Consider the following 18,792-nt stretch of genomic DNA (forward strand, 5'->3'; position numbering starts at 1 on the left):
TTTTCTTCACCAAACTTACTGTAGAAATTTCTTCGTTGCCGAAAAACATGCTATATATAGAAAAATACATAAGATCAAAAGAGGATATGTATTGCAAATAAAAGAAAATACTTTGAAGATTTGAGCAGTATTGGAACGTAAAGCATCATTAACCCTAGACATGTTTATTTTCAGTACGTCAGAAGTCATAATGGTAAAGCTTTAAATTGTGCATAAGAAACATTAAATAACCATTTGGATAGGTAAACATACATTTCACTTGGATTAGTCTTATAAGCATAAAATGCACCACTCAATGGCAATAATTTAATCACCGTTATGATTGGTCTTTTTTTTGCACCTTTTACCAAATCTTCCATGACTGCCAGGTAATCATTTCCAACCATTTTCCAATAATCAATAAACGTGAAACACCATCGCTTCAGGAATGCCATTATTCGTCAATCAAATCTGAAAAGTTCCCGCTTACTTGTTCTAATTTAATCTTCACATTTAAAAGAAGCGTTCTAATTTAATCTTAACGTTTTGAAGACGCTATTATGGTCCCTTTTAGTGTAATCGTGAAGTGAAAAAAAAAAGGAAAAGGAATTTGAAATTCAATTTAAACACCCTCTTCACTTAATTACCATTTGATTCCGTTTCACTGTAACTATCCAGTGGATTTTATATTTAGTGGTATATGCCTAAAAGTCGTCACATCGTAAAGTGGATATCTGGAAGAGTAAGGATGACAGATGCGACAATTCGTTGCCTTAATTTTACCCGGGTCACTGTTATTGATGAAAATACTAAACAATTAACGATGAAAAAAAAAACGATTGGTCACCAACCACGAAATACCAACCGGACTTATGGACTGTATTAGAGGCGCTAAATTCCTGTCGGATGAAATGGGTTACTTTTTGTCGCCCACTGGGTAATAGGCTCGATCATTATCCACCAAGGTGTTTATGAGCCCGTGATCATAAATGTGCCATTGGGCGCAAATCTCGAGATGAACTCTGTAAGGTGAGAGCAAAGTTTAAAGTTTTTCTTCCTAGTTATCGCCGAAAATTCTATTTTTTGACATCAGTTTTCCAGTTTTCAAAGAGAAATTTTAATGTATACTACCGCTGCATTTAAATGCATTCAAATTTCCTTGTATTCTCAACAAAAGTAAACGGTGATCAAGAAATGACTACTCCAACGAAGTCACGGTGATTCATTTCGTTGGTGTAATAAAACCGTCCCTGCCATTGTTGATCATGGTTGATTATGAATTGACACGAAATTCCCTCCTGTATAATGCAAAATTTCTTTCTTACTGTATGCTAAGACAGTGATGAATTCTATTTCGTTAGGAACATCTTTGAAGTTGACTCAGAACAGTTAGTGAATTGAGACGCTGAGCATGTCCGTTGTAGTTGGGAAATCGACGCACTGGATACTTTAGAATATTTGGCAAATTCGCAGAACATCCAGATTAAGAAGGTGCTGTAGCCAGTAATCTGTAGCGCTATGGGAATTGGAGACTCCCCATTGACTGTTGGATGTGATGTTTGTGACCAGCTACTAAGTCCGAGAAATGCAATAGATCTGGAACGGCCTGTGGTCGCAGAAAAGTTGGGGAAAGTTTTCCGCTGGTAAAACTCTTTCAGCATTCTTTTTGGAACATTCTTCTGCATCATTTTTATTAGAGATTAATAAACGAAACAAAAAAGCATTTGCACATGTCGGATAATGATTTAATCATTAACAACGTTTGTGTGTCTCAAGACACCTTTTTCTTCGTTTCCGCACCACCCCAATAAAGGAGAAATTGAATAAAAATTATGCCATTTAGTAAAGCGGCGATAATGTAATTGATAATCACTAGCTGGTCACCAGTTTCCTTTAAGGAAGTAAATATTCGTGCTAAACATCCTGCGAACTGGAGGAATACTGAGATCACTGATAGTTGGCCAGTACTCTGTTGTTGGTAGTTTGCCCGAATTTGTAGAAACTGGAAATAAAAGTGTATGAAGCAAAAAAATGGCTGTGAATGAAACAAATAATGTTGCTTATTGAATTATTTGGACTGTTCAGCCAATTCTGCCAAGTGTAGTTCAGTAAAGACATAACTATGCGCTGAATGCCATCTAATTTACGTAGCTTTGAACTTCATATCAGACTGGTTGGGCTATAGCAACTTCTTAGTTGATCTAGATCTAGAGCTTCCAAGAATATGCTTCGTATTACTTTAACATTTTATCGTTAGTCCCTTTACACCACGGTTCGAATATCGGATCTCATGTAATATTTTCTAAATAACAGTATATAAGAAAAAATTGTTTCCAGTTCTAAACATTGAAGCAACAAACTGACTCAGTTTCACTTACATACTCCTTAATTATTGAGCCATATCCGATATCTCATTCGCCACTCTCACATCCTAGAGCATTATGAAACGTAGGCAGAAAGACGTGGCAACATTCATCCCATTAGCAGGCATGCCGTTTCTTAAAAATCTCTCTTAAAACTTACTTTAGCGACAATAACAATTGGAATGGTTATAGCCTGAAGCAATGCAAGCACATCATTTGGGATATATTCACCCATTACTGCACAACTAATTGTCCAGCAAAATGCAAAGAATACAGCTGCGTGAGTTTGCCTTGATGAAAACCAAAAAATTTGGATAATTATTATGACCATTTGGATCGTTACGAAAAATGAATCACCCCATTGACTGAAACAAGTGCACTCATATGAATTATAACATAATATGAATTTAATCTACAACTTGCCAATAAATTACTCAAATAAACAGAATAAACTCGTAACAGAAGAAATTGTAAAGGATATATAATGAAGGCTACTAATCACTAAAAGCAAGCCAGTTTGCGTGTGCGCTATTGCCTAAGCATTTGAAGCAAACGATCTTATCTATCTGACCATTTCGAGTTAGCCAGCGATGACAGATATCGATTTGTAAGGCACAATAATTAATACACAGACCAGTGGTCAATACGCATATTTCCCCGTATGAATTAGCTGCTTCAGGAACTACTCAATTTGTAAGGATTTGCAAGGTATAGGATTATTTTTCAATTATTCCGCAGGCTTTTTTTTTCAGCCAATTAAAATTTCCAATCCCCATCAGTTATCGGTTATTTATATGAATTCCAATATCTTTTTTGGTTTCAGTAATTCTATTCAATGTTTTTCTTATCCTGTTGCAGAAAAAAAGGTTAAATAATACCAAGTATCCTAGATGATATTAACTCTTATCAAATGATACTGGACTTTATCAATGGTATATCAGAACAGCAATCAGCACATTTTCCTATATGAATTAACTGCTTCAGTAATTATTGCTCTTAGCGCTAATCTGTGGAACTAATTTTTAAGATGGATTTACAATCCAACAGTTTATAAAAGAAAAAAAAAACGAAAATAGAAACTAGAAGTAAACCTGAAAACATATCCCTTGGCATAGCTATAGGATGTTACTGTAAAACAAGCAAACAATCCAAGCAACTGTGATGACAATGAAATTCCTTCGCCTGACTGTGCAAACTGAATTTTCAAAATTTGTGGTATGAATATAAGCAGTGAGCCAAGAGTTAGACCAAGCCCAAGCATTCGCGACGTAACCATCGATATACATTCTTCTGGAAGTTTTTTGATTGGGTGATTAACTAATTCAGAAAGGTTCATTATGGCTTGTAAGTAAGTTCTATCATCGATGCCTACTCTTTTCCATTTCCTGTCCATTACCTATCCGATAACAAGCTTTCTATACTTACAACATTTAGCTATCCGACATGGCAGGCTTCCGAAATCTGTTTTTTCATTAACCTGTCAAATTCTGAAGACCACCTCATGGTCACAGCAATGTTCCATATATATTATTCAATGGCTACACTGACTATTCACTGATGACTTCTCTGCACAACTTCTAACCATATCGTTTGTTACGAGAGAGATACCAGGGACTTACGATGAAGGAAGTTATATTTCAGAAGCATTATTTCGTAACATCGATTTGGAAATATGAAATGTAATAGTTGGTCAGTTTTTGAAATAATCAGATCCTTCATTGCCACAGAACTATCACCTAAAAATGATCGACCAGGGCAGATTAAATGTCATCACGCAAAATATTAGGTTTGACTCAAATGCAACTGAACCCTACACCATCATTTGCACTTTCAAGTCCATAAACTGCCTCGTTATCTCGTGCTCCATTTCCTTCGGATTTCCCACGTTTTCGCTATGGAAATTTTCGAATATCCCAAGAATTCTTTTGCTCTACCGACCAAGACAGATTCAGAAATTCATCAATTTGGAATTTATGTAATTTGTTTATTCGCTTTTTCCCTAGCAATCATCAAACAGCAGAACGACTAATTAATTCACTGTTCCGATCAGTTAGTGATCATATAGCGTATTTAAGAACAAAGTAGTGGCAGCGAATATACAACGGAATGTCATTAAGCGATAAATAATCCTTGTCAATCAGTGCAAAGCAAATACAACATCACAATTCCACGGAAATTTTTGGGTATTCACAACGATTACTAGATGCACTATTAAACCAGAATACTCGAAATACAGCACATAAATATAAATTAGCACGGCAAAAGATCATATGCACAGTAAAATCACTTGACTCGTCAATATTTTTAGAAAAGATTGAAAATAAAAAAATACCAAACATTTGACTTCAAACTTCTAAATGTCAAGTAAAAATAAGAACGAACAATTTGCTATTAGTTTTTAGTACCATTGAGAAAAAAAACTTTCTGATTATGCATTTCGGTACTGAAGCGGACTGAAACTGAAAGCGTTTGGCAAATAAGAATCTGGTTTTCAGGCAGTTCTATTAAATTCAAGTGGTTTTTGCAATGGTGAGAGTTACCACTTCAATTGCTACAAGTACTTATTAGGATTGATTACTAGAAAATGCCACTTAAGTAATACCAATAAAACGCACGATTTTTTTACTTCAAAATTTCAAAAGTTCTAAAAAAATTTAGGAAAGTGCAATCAAAAAAAAGTCTGGGAAAGGAAGAGATTTTCCTCTCAAGCTTCAGCCATATGTTTTTACAAATCTCTTCACATTCTGCCTTTGACTTTTCTTCAGCTTACTCAAACACTTGAAATACCTGAAAAATGAAAAAGTCTGTCTTGCTTTTTCACTATTTAGATTTTGAAAGTTTGCGTTTTTTCTGCGTTCCAACTCAATCTCAAAAACGAGTTTAGCACATAAATTTACAGTTCCGATCACCATTCCAAAAATCTAAGCTTCATCTGCCAATATTTAAAGGTTTTGTAATCATTAAATTACCTCCAGATCATCGATTTTAAATCTACCACCTTTCACTAGTTCTGGATTTTGGAATGTGTTGCCCGGCAAGCTTGAGCCATTTATCAATTCACCGATAATATATATTGCATTCCCACCAATCTATAAATTAACAGATAAATTGAGAGATTTGATTTGTTCCATTAAAACAGTACAGTGAGGCATTTCATTGAAACAGTTTTGAAAGAATGAGATAGGTCAAGTCAATCTGGCATCAATCCAATCTTTTAGTAAATGAGTTAACTCAATTAGTTACTCAAGCAATTAGAAAGAAATCCGTCAGTTTACGACATAGAAGACACGTTTCGCAGCAGACTCTATGAGTCATAACATGAACATGACTTGTATAATAACATATATAAACAAATCTTTTGAACCTAAGATGTAGAACACGCACAACTGATATCAAAAAACAAAGTGGAACTTTAGACAACGTACCATTAAAACAGTAGGCTCTCGCTCATAAGGAGCAGCCATAAAACATTCAGCTTGATTTTCTTTCCAGTCATATTTATTAACTTGATTATTTTCATCTAAATTCCAAACAAACGAAAGACCACCGCCAAAGTATTTTCCATTCCCACGTTCACGTGTTTTTGTTCGATTCCCCCATGGTTCGTCACAGAAGGCCCCCAAAACTTCACTATTATCAGTCTTGATAATTAACAACGTTGATTCTGCTTCATCGATCCTGCGAAAATTGAATTTTAATCCCATGATAATCTACCATAAAGATCACTCCAACAAATTTATACGTTGCAGCTATTTTTATAGTCAAACAACTTGATACTGAAAACAAAATATCCGCTCACTTCGACCACAAATGATAGAATGAAGTCCCATCATCGTAAAGATGATAAATTAGCATCGGAGTTTCCAACTGATTCTTTTCCGGTAAATGGCACATTAATTGAAAAGCAACTTGTGATGAAACGATGCTTGAAACAAAGGGCTTTATATGCATGGCTAGTAAATCTACCGTTGGAACGCCGGGACCTTCTAATTCCAAAATCTGAAGAACATCATCTACAAGGCATTTCTCATTACAAAACTTCAAAAAAGTGTAAGGTAATTAATTAAACTGAAGAGAAAATATAACGGTTGCCCGAAAATGACATTCTTCGAATAAGATAGAACGGCTGTGCTACTGTCCGTTGAACAGTACGACATTTTTATGCACATGAATGAAGCGGCCTTCTATCTCTTTTAGTTGTGGATGAATGCATCTTTTCAAAGAATGTCTTTATAATTGTCATGACAATCAGATGTTTTACTGGGTTTAATTTCATTCCTTCCACTGCGGTTACTGTTAGAAAAAATTGTCTGGTTTGGTTTCACCACAATAAAGATATTTCGTCTAATCCGTCCCAGTTAGTACGGCATTTACTTTATTTTGAGGTGTTTAGTTCAAAAAGAAATTTGTAAAGATATCTTCCAGGTCGATCAAGTTCAGTGTTGGGAATCTACTGAACCGGAGCTGCAATTCTAACATGGAAAAGCTTCTAGTTTTGCTCCTCAGTGACATTAGATCTTTTTTGTCTACAAACCATTGTACTGAAGACAAAAAGAAAAAAAAGAAAACTAATTGGTTTATTGACACTTCACTTATGCAAGGAAAAAAATTTACCATCTTCTCATATCTGTTCTGAAAACGAGCAATTTTTGAGCCACTAAAATTCCGAATTTTTACAGCAGCATTAAGTAAAGATGTAACAGAAATATTTTCATGTTTCACGCTCTGCACAATTCTTTCCGCAAATAAATCAATTCGTTCTTGGCAAGTTTTACCAGCCAAATCATTCGGTATCTGAAGACAAGGATTTTAAGAACCGTAAATTGCAGTAGTAAAAAATTTCAACGCTGTAAGGTAAATGAACCTCCATATTTGATTTTAGTAATTTCAAGAAAATTTACAAAACTGCAATCAGTTGTAATTTAACTTGTAATTTAACATCTCATACTTTCCGTACAGCTGCGAAGAGTTACTATGAATTTTCAACAAAATTTTGTCATCGGTTCTACAGTTTTTAGAAAATACCCTGGAAATATTAAATATATAAAACCAACTTTATTGTTTTTATGCCATCTGTTAAGCAGTGTGATAGCAACTCTCATTAATACTTTGCTTCCTTCATATAAGTAGCAATCAATAACACAAACTAAATATTCAAATGGCAAGGCGCAAAATATCCATCTAGGCCAACTTTGCAAAGCTCTTGCCAGGATGTTTTCGTCAGACGACCCAATCCAATTTTTTAGTGTTTTGTAAACTGCTGCCTGAAAAGAGAAGCTAGGGTAGCTAAGCTATGGAGGCTTACTATGACAATGCCCGGTATTGTTTGTCTCAAGTTCGACGTTTTCAGTTAATTCAACTTAATCAATGAACAAAGTAGACCATAGAGTTTGACACCTAGTAACTTTTCCGAAAGTCAATGATCGTATTCACCATGTGTCAGTACTGTCCCGCTGCATAACATGCTGGATTACACAGAGAGAAAATTCAAATAAATAAAAAAATCTATAAAGAATTACTGCAATTCCAAAAAACGATAATAGTGTTTAATAAAAAATTTTAAGGCTGAAATATCTCGGTTAGTTCAAACAACGAAATGTCTTGGATAATTAAAAATGGAGAGGAAAAAAGAATGGGGGAACATACCTTGTACACTTTCACAAGTGCAAGCAATGTATGTGCCGCAGCTTTGTTTGCCAAAGCAGAATCTTTCATATAATTTGGATGATTTTTAAGGATCCAAACGGCACAAGCATATGCATCATCCTCATTCATAAAATGCAAAAATAACGCAAGTATGGGATGTACCAACTAGAAAAAAGAACTGAAGTTATAGAAGGCACTACAATAAGTTTATTTTTCATGGCTTAACTGAATACCTCCAAGGTGGTTCACATCAAATTGCTTCGCAATATGCCAAGCAAATCAAAAAATAACGCTAAATAAATAAAAGTCGATATCACACTAACAGGTGCATAGTTTAATGTCGGAATCGTAACATCTAAAGCACGAATAAGACGATGTAGTGCTTTTAAGCCATTTGCATTCAATTCATAACATTCATCGATAGTATCCGAAGATTGCAGAAAACGAGCTTTTAATGAAGAATGCCCTAAACAAATCTGAAATAATTTTCAAGAAAACCATTTTCAATTGATAACCCTATAAAGAGCTAGCAATCTAACTCATAGTGAAAAGTAGTGAAAACATTTCTTAAATACTGCATTCCGAACATAATACTGACCTTTCGCTGAATCATTGCAATCAAAATTAGGCGTAACAAATAGCAAGGAAACGGAACAATGGAAAGAAAATTACCGACTTGCTCTTCCCATCCTTCAGATTCCGATTGATAACTACCTCTATATGCATTAAAATCTGGATTGTTTAATTTACAGATTTCTTGCCACAAATCTGCTCGTATTCTATGTCCTACTGGCCAATTTGTTTTCCGAAGCAGTTTTTTTATCTGAAATCAAAAACATAATTTGAAGTGAAATAACATGCACAACGCCACCAAGCATACGGTCGGCAAAATATTGCGTCGCAAGACCAACAAAAACGATTTTCCTGGAATGTCCCATGATGATTTAAACGATACACACTGCATATGGATTGAGAGTTTATTACTTCTCCATGTTTATGCCCTTTCAGCTTTCATTTAACCTACTCCCTAGTTAGCCTGATCATGATCAATGATTGTTTGAGTTCTATTTACTGCTCACATTGATATTCTTACTTCATCGGGTCGATTCCGGCGCAGAATTTGCTGAATCAATTCGATGTTGCCGTATGATTCATCGTCACTAATAATCTTGATATTGGCATAATTTGTGAATGTTTCCTGCAGACAAAATGGTGTGCTGTGTGTTTAATCTTTTCATAACTTCATGTATAATTTGAGTTTCTCAAAATTAGACGGCAGTGTTTCATATTGTTAACCTTATTAAAGTACTTTTAATGTTTCAGCTTATATCTATCACCGTCTCATTTTAAGGATCTACTGCTATATTACAGTTTCACTGAAAGTAATATCTTTTGAATGACTGATATTTGATTAGTCTTTAGAGGACTGGTCAAGTACCAGTCATTTAGAATATATTACCATATTTCCAGGACAAGGATTTACATAAAAATGGAGAATCAAAAGAGTATTCAATAATCCAAATTTTATTTGATAATTTCCGTAACAGTAGCTGAATAGTTGATGATACTGATTTAACAACTAACAATACAACAAAAAGCTTACCCTGCCAGATTCATGAAGTAGTGGTGGTTTTGCATTCTCGTTAACCGCCACTTCATCACCTGCTAGAAACTTTACGAATTGTTCACGTTTATTTGAGGGTAAATGAAATGAACGTCGTAATCGACTACTCAACCGCGAAAGAAACGATGTATTTGATTCTGTACGTTGTAAGACCAATGGCGTTCGTGGTACGGGTGTAATGGAATGTTTTATAGTGCTAGGTCCAGCTTCATCATCATCAACATCTGGCAAAGAAGTCATGGCAGATATTGTGCGAAGTGGAAAGGACGGTGTTCGTTCCTTCTCGCTAACCTCTGTTGCAGTCGTATGCGCATCTGAAATGAGCAAGACCGTTGCTGATCGATAAGCAAATGCCTTCTTTCAAGTGGAAGATCTATAAGAGTGGAGAAAGGAGAAGCATGGAGGTTTTTTTTTTTTCGAAAGGAGAAGCTTTTTCTCCAGAATTTTTATTGCAGCCTGATATATGTTTGGAACAACTTTATAGTTAAGCATTTTCGATGATCCCTAAAGTCATAGTCATACTGCCTAAACCATGTTCAGAGAAACCATCCTAGTTATCACTTTCTTGTCGACTATCATACCTGACGATCAGAACGAAGCTTGCAACTCCCGTCCAAGGAATCTGGGATTCTTTTATGATATAATAAAGTCTCTATACTCGATTATTCGGCAATAAGTGTTACAAATGGCTAATTAAGAAAAAATTCATCGGTAGGTTCTACAACATGTTATTCACTAGTAATCGAGTCATCGCTATAATAGTCAGTCATCTATTATTCACCAACCTCTATTTAGGAACAAAATTATGGAACGGGTAGGCTATTACTAGCTTATCTATCAACAATTTAACCAATCTAACGTCATTAATATTTAAACAAACCAAATTATACTTATATCTAAATATACTAATATTATACTGATAAATTATACTAATATCTACTTTTGTTCAAAAAATTACACTAATATCTCCTACCTCATCTTCGAAATGTATAACGTGATCCATGAAGACAAATGAAGGAAATAATAAAACTGATAATAATGATCGATGGGAAGTGAAAGAAAAGCGATAAAAGGCTCATTCTTTCTCTTTCTTATTCCTTTTTATGATTCCGTCCCTATTCTTCGGTTCGGTAATTTATAAGGCAGGATTTGATAAAGTGCGGAAGGATATTTTGGAATACGACAAAAACAGGAGAGAACTTTCAAGAGGAAGTCGTTTTTAAAAAACATCTGATTGTGGTAAGATATGTTCATTTATCCATTTCGTCTTGAAGATGAACTAGAGAAAGATTTCATTTACGACAAGACACTAATTAAGGAGAACCTTCTTCATAATTAGAATCATCTATATTCTAATATTGATAACTTAAATTTTCTACAATGAATTTTCGCAGATTAATACACCCGAAAGACAAATAATGGTAAAGAAAGGAAAGAATGTTGGAATGAAAATTTCAATACACGCCCGAAAAACCTCGTAAGAACCAGTAAAATATTTTTTACCAGTAGAAAATGAAAAGTAAACCCCCTCCTCCCATAAAAAAAGAAAAAAACCAATACGAGATCTTTTAAACTGTTAAACTAAAAAAAAAACTTACCCGAAAATGATCGATGGGGAAATCTCCTCTAAACAAAAAGGAAAAAAGGTATTGTTTTACCTGTCATTTTCCTCGTACTAGTCGAATTCGTGCGTTTGATAAATGATTGATATAAGTTACCCAAGTTGCTACGACGAAATGCAATCAAGCTGTTACGACGAAATGATCTCATCGCGGGACTACCGTGATCTCCCGACATTTGATCACCGAACATACACAGGTAAAAACTTAAAAACCTTTCCCGTTCCTATACACCTCTTTTTTCCTTTTCGTCTGTTGTTATTCACCCTCCTTGTTCAGTTTCTGCAATAAGTATTTGAAGAATTTAATATCAAATGAAACAGACAGCGTAAATATATATTTCAAAGTAAATATTTCCTTTGCATATAAAAAGTAAAAAGTTGAGAAACCCGTTCAATTTATTTCAGTATCGTTACCTTATGTTCACTCATTTTTCCTATTTCTTTCTACCTTTGCTCAATTGCTATATTTCACCTGAATCATTTATTTATTGCGGGTTATCCTTTTTTTTTACTTCACCTTCATTTTCTCATACAAAGTATTCGATGATATTTTGAGATACATTCTGATGAAACATTTTGTGGCGGTCCCAAGCGTAAAAAAAGTATTAAAGTTTGACGGCTAATGAAAAGTACTATAAGGTACTAAGTCTGAAGTTCGAGGTCTAAGCCTCACCTACAAACCAGTATAATAATTGATACAGTAGCAGAACACTATCAGCGTACCAGTTTCATCTCAGCCGACGATGAAATGGAATACCAGCAGACACACCAACGTAATTACAGGTTGAGAATAACCATTGGTCCAGTCTCGGCCTATCATTTCGGGTACCATATTAAGTAAGTCGCTCTCATACCCAACAAGTTTAGCTCTCCTCCTACTTTTGTTCCATTACTATTTTTTGCGCATATTTGTCCGCAGCAATTTATGGTATACCCATGAATTTTGACCCATGGTATACCATGATTTCAGACTTATTCCCAAATTTGAACTATATTTCCTCACATTCCCCATTTTTGCAACAGATTTCATATGTTCTACGGGGCACATATTTGCTAATGAAAATATCGACAAGTCGGTCTAGAACTAAGTCAATATTCAAAATTTTTCATAATTTCGTAAAGTCGTAAAGTCGTTTAAGAAACGATAAGAAGTGATGGAAATATTTCCATCATTAATAATCAGAAAGGAGGAAAAGAGCAAGACGTACTTTGTAATAGTTTATTGGTTGATAACTCGAAGGTAGTCGGTACTGTAATGGTACCAGTTTGAAAGGTAGGGTACCATCATGAAGCTATCGATAGAGTATTGTCGTGAAGGTAACTGACGGTAACGATTGATTGTTTGTTCAAGACTAGAAAGCAATTAACAATCATCATTTGCCCAAAGCATATAAATCATCCTATCTATTCCAAAGATATTGTTTTTTTCACATACCAAACAATTGCCGATCTTTGTCCTTTTATCAGTATCAGTACATTGGTGCAATCAAATTTATGGGTTGTTCGGAGGCTTCTGTTTTATTTCGATCCTAGAACTAATTCCGATGCAAAAGTCCCACGATCTGATTAATCTATGAATTCATTCTAGGCTTATGTATGAACATGAATCAGATCACTTACTCATTTTTACCCAACCTAAACCACCATACTTTTACCTACAAAAAATCAATTTTATCAGCCATCTCTTAGTAACCTTACTGGACTACTCACCCTCAAGCTATTCCTTTTAAATTGACCTCTCGCTTAAAGTACCGGTATTACCGAATTGTTTAATTTTCTTCCATCTCTTCAACGCCCACTTGACAATATTGTACTGTTTGGAACGGGGTAACATAACAGAAACTTGCCCTTATACTGACTTTCTTGATGGAATGGGAAAAAAACAAGTGGAAAAAGTTCAAGTAAAATTTAAAAATCGATACAGCCCTTAGAATGAATCAAATATTTTCATGATTAAAAGATATTTAATTCAAAGTAAGACCGATATGAAAATTTCATCACGATGCGAAGGTACTAATCCCCGTAAGCTTTAGGCAGAACAGGTATTACCGTAGTAAGAGAAAGAGAGGAATAAGGAAGGAATTTAGCAGATTTGTAGTTAGTATCTAAGTTGCCTTCTGGAGATTCGTATGTAGCTGATTCCTGAATATGCTCATGGGACCGTAAAATGATTAGAGAATCGTTATGATCATTTCTAGTGTCGAAAAAACTTAGGTCCATTAAAGATTAGGAAAAAAAATTCAAATAAATGAATCATTAACTGAAAGGAGAAATGAATCATTCGTGTCCCCAGAAATTATAGATGTCCAGGATGAAAAATTAAAAATCACTAGAGAGATGAATGAATCAGCTAGAGACGGATGGGGTGACAATTCATTTATGGTACCAAAAAACTTGAATTCCAGACGTAATGGATGTTATGATCTTTTCGGCAAATACCACAAATTTCCTCCCTCTCTTTCTCTCATCTTTTCACCCCACTTTACCTGTCGCATTTATTATGGACCTTTCTCTCAAAGAATATAACCTCCATGGAATTGTTTTTGATCATTGGTCACTTCAGTACAGATCCTTTCCAGTTTGCTTGTAATTTGATGGATTTGAACTGCCTTTTATGGATAGTTAGATTGATGTGAACAATCGTTTTCGGATCAAACGGTTGCGAAGCAAATTCAATGAGCATTGCGAAATCTCGGAAATGGGAATTAAATATTTAAATCGAAACACTTATAATTGGAAATAAAATAAACGAAGAATTTGTCAAGCTAAATCTCTGATTTGTAAAATTGGATAACTAAAAGTGACAGGAAAAATATCCTGGATACCCGAGACCAACCAGGATTATATGAGCTTTGGAAAACCTAGAGCATACAAATAAGAGCCAACTTTTGCATTCCTGAACGAACGAGCAATGTTCGAACAACTCACTGGTCGAAAAATGATTTGCATGTGCACGCTTGTGAACGTTTTCCACATTTCGCGTGTTTCGCGCGGAGCATTTGTACGGGATGGTTCTGCAAGTGATTTCATGACTGATTGTGACACCAAATAATCCTGAACACGTAAAGTGGACACACACGTGCAATTGCGTTAGACAGTGTTCAATTTGACGTACGTGAATTCCTAAATGGGAGATGCCACTTGTCATGTGGTAAGATGAAATTTCTGTAACTAATAATGAGATATTGCTGTGAAGCAACGCTTGATTATGACTTATCGTTAATTATACCTTCCATAATCTTCGAAGATTGCACTACATCTGTCGTTTTCTTTGCCTTCAAGATAGAATCACAGCTCACATAATTTTGTTATCTTTATAGTACATCCCACATTGCGGATTTTTCATTGCTATCATAACGTAGTGATTCTCAGCTTTTCCTTGACCAGTGATTATTATGGCTTTTTTATTTGTAGTACGGATCACAAGGTTCAGAAAGAATAAAGTCTATTCATTTGTTTTTACCAAAATTTTCAAATAAATAAAGTTTATTTACTTGGGAATAAACTTCGGTCAAAACTTTTAGCGTACTATTAAACACTGATAAGAACAACCTAGACTATTTTTTACTCGCCGCCCTCATTAACCATACTTTAGTTTTCATAGACAACCGGTTAGGAACCAATAAAATATGATATATAAAAATTCACTTTTCAGTGTTCGCTGTCAGTTTCAGTTGGAATTTTAAGGTTTATGATTAAATTCAACAAGTCTTAGAATATCTGAAATTATGCTGAGCGTTTGCTACATTTGTGCTATGTATTGCTATTGATGTACAAAGATTTGTTCAGAGTATTTATTTGAATTCCATTAATTTATAAGGATTTATCACTCTTCCCAAAATCTTTTCACTGGTTGCATCAATTCTAAATTTATATGATTGAAATTTGGATTTATAGAGTTTAGGTATAAAATGGATCATTAGCATTTTATTTTTCAGCTGATTATAATAGTGTATCAACTTTTAAACATACACTTGTGCTAAGTTAGATATGCCTTTTCGTTTTTTCACTTTTGCATTGGTATGAACTGGCAAGATTTGATTTCATTTAATAAATCTCTAATTTGAACTCATAAAATTGAAAATAATCAAGCTTTTAATATTGTCGGACGGATTTTGGACTGGCTATTGTTTCATTAACCAATGACACAAAGGATTTTGACTGGATTGTTTTCAGGTATTAGGCGAATTTTCGATGCCACTGTAATTCTAAAATTATTCTAATTGACTACAATGTTTCGCACTCGGGGGATTGCACGCTTGTTGTTGGAGAAGGAAGAATTAGACGATCGTTTGCTTACCAGTGATCATTCCGAATGGTACTATATTGACAGGTATATCACCAGAAGTATCTTATAGATGATGAGACATCAAATTAGTCAAGTGGATTTGTAAACTTATTGTAAGTTGGCAGGAAGAAAGTGAGAAATGTTTCATTTACTGCTTTCGATTTTAAGGACCGCCGTAACTTCGTATATGCTAAAAAAATTTCATCAATTCTACATGGATGAAGATGTGGAAGAGTTTCTAAGCAATTCTCTTGAAACCAGTAATTCATTATGTTTACAGGCATGCCTTTTTCTTTACTTTTGCTTCTATTTACTCTTTGTCATCTCTATATCATTTTTCTCGAAAAGATTGATATCTAGTTATCATCTTGTCACTGCCATTTGAAAGTGATGTTAAAGAATGCAACAGAATCCTGTAAAAGATGTTTGTGGTGAAATATCAATAACATCTCTGGGAGGGAAATGACAAGTTTTGTGTTTTGGAAAAAAAAGAATTTGTTGTATTCCGTGACTGGTAAGGTAAAATGATTATTGAATGATTACGACTATTATTGGGTGATTATGATGTGACATTATGAATGAATATGATGAGTATTATGAAGGTATTAACGGTAGATGCTTGCGTAATAACGGTGGATAAACGCATTATAAATCACTAATTTTTGCTGTCGTTAAATTATGGTGGCTAATCGAGCATTGATCTCACTGTTTTCCGAAGTTTTTCATCATTTTTAATGAATGCTTCATAAATTTCAGGTCTGTTATGCACTTGTTACTTCGTTGTTGTCAATGGTACTAACGAAAACAAGTATTAATGGTGTCCTACGTCGAGGTGGTATGCATCTTTTCTCCTTCAGTCAACTTCAAGAATTTTTGGACATTTCAGCTGAGTGGACCTTTCACGACAAAAAAGTAAAAGTTTTCATCAAATTCCATTTCTTCTTTACAATTCACTCGGTTTTGTATCCGGAATTCAGTACCATTTTCAGTCCTTTTAGTAGAACTTCTCAAATGACCTGGGGAAGTCCTTCCGATCGTTGTTCGTTTGTTCTTTGTAGTTAACTTCTGTTTGAAGGAAAAAAGAAATGTTTCCATTCAGCTTCTGGATTTGGGTGCTGGAGATGGTCAGATAACCGCTATAATGGCACGACTATATAGGACTGTTTCAGTTACAGAAGCTTCCAAGGTGAATTCAATAATTCGATCGGTGTTCATTGGATTACCCTATTCCAGAAACTGAGAAATCTCCTTTGGGATATTTTGAATCAGGTTATTCGGTTAACCAATATAGTAAGTCTCCCTGTGATAATTTCTCTGTTGTGTTTAAAACCTTTTGATGCGTGTCCTAATTGGGTAATGATGATTGCGATGGGGATGATGCCAAACTCGATACTGTGAATGTATAAATCACATATTACTGAGAAAGTTAATGAACTTGGACGCTGAGAAATTCATAATGTTCATATATATTTGGTCATTTGAAGTTTTCGGTCTTTATCCTTTTTTCATTCTTAAAGGTAATGCAATGGCGTTTGAAACAACGTGGATTCAGAGTTGTTCCAGTGGATATCTGGCATCAGTCTGGGACTTACCATTTGGTTTCAGCGCTTAATCTGCTAGATCGTCATTACAATCCATCTTTGTTATTAGCTCAATTACATTCCATAACTCTACGTTCAAAATCTTTGCTGCTGTTGGCTGTTGTTTTACCGTTACATCAATACGTGGAATTTCATCCTACAAGTCGGACAAATCGACCAGGTATTATGTGTAAGCTTTTCTTAGGAGTTCTACTTCGAGATGTAATTTTGCTACATGTTTTACAGGTAGATTAGTACGGGTTATTCATGTTCCTGAGTTTGCACTTATTTCTAGATAAAGCTTTCGGGATCAAATTTTACGCTGAATTACCGGGAAATATTGCTCATTATTTAGATTAATCAGAATTAATCAGCGAAATTCTTTTTAGACATAAAAATCTCGATCAAAGGCAGAACGTTCGAAGAGCAGGCAGGTTCATTAGTAGCGGATGTTCTGGAACCAGCAGGATTTGAATTGCTCAAATGGGGCAAACTACCTTATTTAAGCGAAGGAGATGTTAGAAGGGTATGGTCTGCTTTCTTATTTTTTTTTACCCACTTTATTTTGAAGAGTCATTGCGGAGCTTTATTTATTTATTTATTTTTTTTAAATCATAAGGTTTCCAAAAGACCCTAACTTTTTCCGGGGTTAAAATCCTCATCGATCTGGGATTTTTTAAAGAGGAAAATCTTACGGACGGTTTGAAGTTCATAATTTTAAATATTCCAGCCATTTTACCATCTTGATGATGCCGTATTTCTGCTGAAACCAGTAAATATCAGTTCTGCTGGAAGCAGCTTCTCGAGTATTCTTAAAAATAATTCGATGTCGAATCGCGATTTCACTTCGCTTTAATCACTTCTAATTACAGTTTTAAACTCAATAAAATCTCTTTTAACTCTTGTCTCATTTTTTCCTTTCTCTATGAAAGATATGACATTTATGAGGGTTGATTTGGGAACAGTCTTAACGACCCCAAATATAACAAAATATTAACCTTCCGAAGGTAACTTAAGACAGTCGTTCATTTATTTGTCAATACGTTGCAATTGCCAATAAAAATGGAAATTGAAACACTTTTTTCAAGGGAAGTATTTTGAACCATGTTTTTCCTCTGGAAGGTTTCATCATGGGTAATCTGTTTCCCATGGAACGTCGAGAAGTCTGTTTGAAAAAAATCCATTTCGACCTAAAAAATTTCTTCAGGTCATTTATAAAATTGCACGCATAACGCAGAATGCATTGTAAGCTTACGAATTTTAAGATTGTAAGTAAGGAAATCTGCATAAAAGTAGCAGTATTATGCAGTCATAATGAAAACGGCGAGTCGCGAGGGACATCTAGTGTTTGCATCATCGTGGTGTGGTATAGATGATAACCTTAGAGATATGATCTCTTGTAGATGGTAGTGGTCTTCACGAATTTGTGGCATCTATAAATGATGACACACACGCGTCTCGCACTGTAACATGTTAATCATGCGTGCAACAACTACATCATGCGATCCTAAGTACTATCACATCCATTGGATTGAAATTTATTTCCTGCTCTAGACCGATGAATATTTTACGGTCAAAGGGCCGCAACATGGATACATTTGCGGATTTAGTTTTTCTTCCGGGGAAGTTTAGTTTTCCTAAAGATTAAAGGTGGAAGGTTAGCTTAGATTAAGTGGCAGAGGAACGCGGAA

The 18,792-nt window shown here is 34.8% G+C and overlaps 5 protein-coding genes across 5 annotated transcripts in view; 1 reads left to right on the forward strand and 4 right to left on the reverse strand.

Moving 5' to 3' along the window:
• Nucleotides 1-434, reverse strand: part of LOAG_18114 (hypothetical protein) — a gene marked incomplete at both ends in the record, with an annotated part of 2,143 nt that extends 1,709 nt beyond the window's left edge. The window contains one exon of the mRNA XM_020450782.1: nucleotides 253-434. Coding sequence (XP_020305498.1) covers nucleotides 253-434 — 182 coding nt within the window. The remainder of the gene's footprint in view (nucleotides 1-252) is intronic.
• Nucleotides 435-1,736: 1,302 nt separating this feature from the next.
• LOAG_05971 (PQ loop repeat family protein) lies at nucleotides 1,737-4,086 on the reverse strand. The gene is made up of 4 exons (XM_020447025.1): nucleotides 3,962-4,086; nucleotides 3,434-3,632; nucleotides 2,503-2,707; nucleotides 1,737-1,981 (listed from the first exon to the last, which is right to left on the reverse strand). The coding sequence occupies exons 1-4, from the start codon at nucleotides 4,059-4,061 to the stop codon at nucleotides 1,751-1,753; spliced, it is 735 nt and encodes a 244-aa protein (XP_020302700.1). The 5' UTR covers nucleotides 4,062-4,086; the 3' UTR covers nucleotides 1,737-1,750.
• A 918-nt stretch (nucleotides 4,087-5,004) lies between these two features.
• On the reverse strand, nucleotides 5,005-12,458 carry LOAG_05972 (hypothetical protein). Its single transcript, XM_020447026.1, has 13 exons — nucleotides 12,442-12,458; nucleotides 11,271-11,513; nucleotides 9,592-9,926; nucleotides 9,082-9,186; nucleotides 8,661-8,811; nucleotides 8,312-8,454; nucleotides 7,989-8,153; nucleotides 7,397-7,606; nucleotides 6,957-7,136; nucleotides 6,142-6,341; nucleotides 5,768-6,020; nucleotides 5,312-5,431; nucleotides 5,005-5,129 (listed from the first exon to the last, which is right to left on the reverse strand). Exons 2-13 carry the CDS (start codon nucleotides 11,422-11,424, stop codon nucleotides 5,109-5,111), a joined length of 2,037 nt encoding a protein of 678 aa, XP_020302701.1. The 5' UTR covers nucleotides 11,425-11,513; nucleotides 12,442-12,458; the 3' UTR covers nucleotides 5,005-5,108.
• A 1,329-nt stretch (nucleotides 12,459-13,787) lies between these two features.
• LOAG_05974 (hypothetical protein) lies at nucleotides 13,788-14,263 on the reverse strand (the record flags this gene model as incomplete). Its single annotated transcript, XM_003141508.1, has 2 exons — nucleotides 13,788-13,924; nucleotides 14,095-14,263. The coding sequence occupies 2 exons, from the start codon at nucleotides 14,261-14,263 to the stop codon at nucleotides 13,788-13,790; spliced, it is 306 nt and encodes a 101-aa protein (XP_003141556.1).
• LOAG_05975 (DREV methyltransferase) lies at nucleotides 14,170-18,000 on the forward strand. The gene is made up of 8 exons (XM_020447027.1): nucleotides 14,170-14,384; nucleotides 15,410-15,566; nucleotides 15,690-15,801; nucleotides 16,278-16,433; nucleotides 16,621-16,707; nucleotides 17,039-17,282; nucleotides 17,491-17,627; nucleotides 17,832-18,000. The coding sequence occupies exons 2-8, from the start codon at nucleotides 15,466-15,468 to the stop codon at nucleotides 17,955-17,957; spliced, it is 963 nt and encodes a 320-aa protein (XP_020302702.1). The 5' UTR covers nucleotides 14,170-14,384; nucleotides 15,410-15,465; the 3' UTR covers nucleotides 17,958-18,000.
• Nucleotides 18,001-18,792: the final 792 nt, after the last annotated feature.

This window comes from Loa loa, assembly GCF_000183805.2.
Source record: "Loa loa unplaced genomic scaffold supercont3.198, whole genome shotgun sequence".
Lineage (NCBI taxonomy): Eukaryota > Metazoa > Nematoda > Chromadorea > Rhabditida > Onchocercidae > Loa > Loa loa.

Excerpts from the sequence above, each read along its gene's own strand:
- LOAG_05971 (XM_020447025.1), bottom strand. The coding sequence starts at position 4,061 with ATGAAGGATCTGATTATTTCAAAAACTGACCAACTATTACATTTCATA. Across the intron at positions 3,633-3,961 it reads GAAATATAACTTCCTTCATC|AAGAATGTATATCGATGGTT; the intron begins GTAAGTCCCTGG and ends AAAAACTTCCAG. Across the intron at positions 2,708-3,433 it reads GCCAAGGGATATGTTTTCAG|TCAATGGGGTGATTCATTTT; the intron begins GTTTACTTCTAG and ends CACTTGTTTCAG.
- LOAG_05972 (XM_020447026.1), bottom strand. The coding sequence starts at position 11,424 with ATGTTCGGTGATCAAATGTCGGGAGATCACGGTAGTCCCGCGATGAGA. Across the intron at positions 9,927-11,270 it reads TAGTACGAGGAAAATGACAG|ATGCGCATACGACTGCAACA; the intron begins GTAAAACAATAC and ends TGCTCATTTCAG. Across the intron at positions 8,154-8,311 it reads CGACATTAAACTATGCACCT|TTGGTACATCCCATACTTGC; the intron begins GTTAGTGTGATA and ends TCTTTTTTCTAG.
- LOAG_05975 (XM_020447027.1), top strand. The coding sequence starts at position 15,466 with ATGTTTCGCACTCGGGGGATTGCACGCTTGTTGTTGGAGAAGGAAGAA. Across the intron at positions 15,567-15,689 it reads GAATGGTACTATATTGACAG|GACCGCCGTAACTTCGTATA; the intron begins GTATATCACCAG and ends TTCGATTTTAAG. Across the intron at positions 16,708-17,038 it reads CAGTTACAGAAGCTTCCAAG|GTAATGCAATGGCGTTTGAA; the intron begins GTGAATTCAATA and ends TCATTCTTAAAG.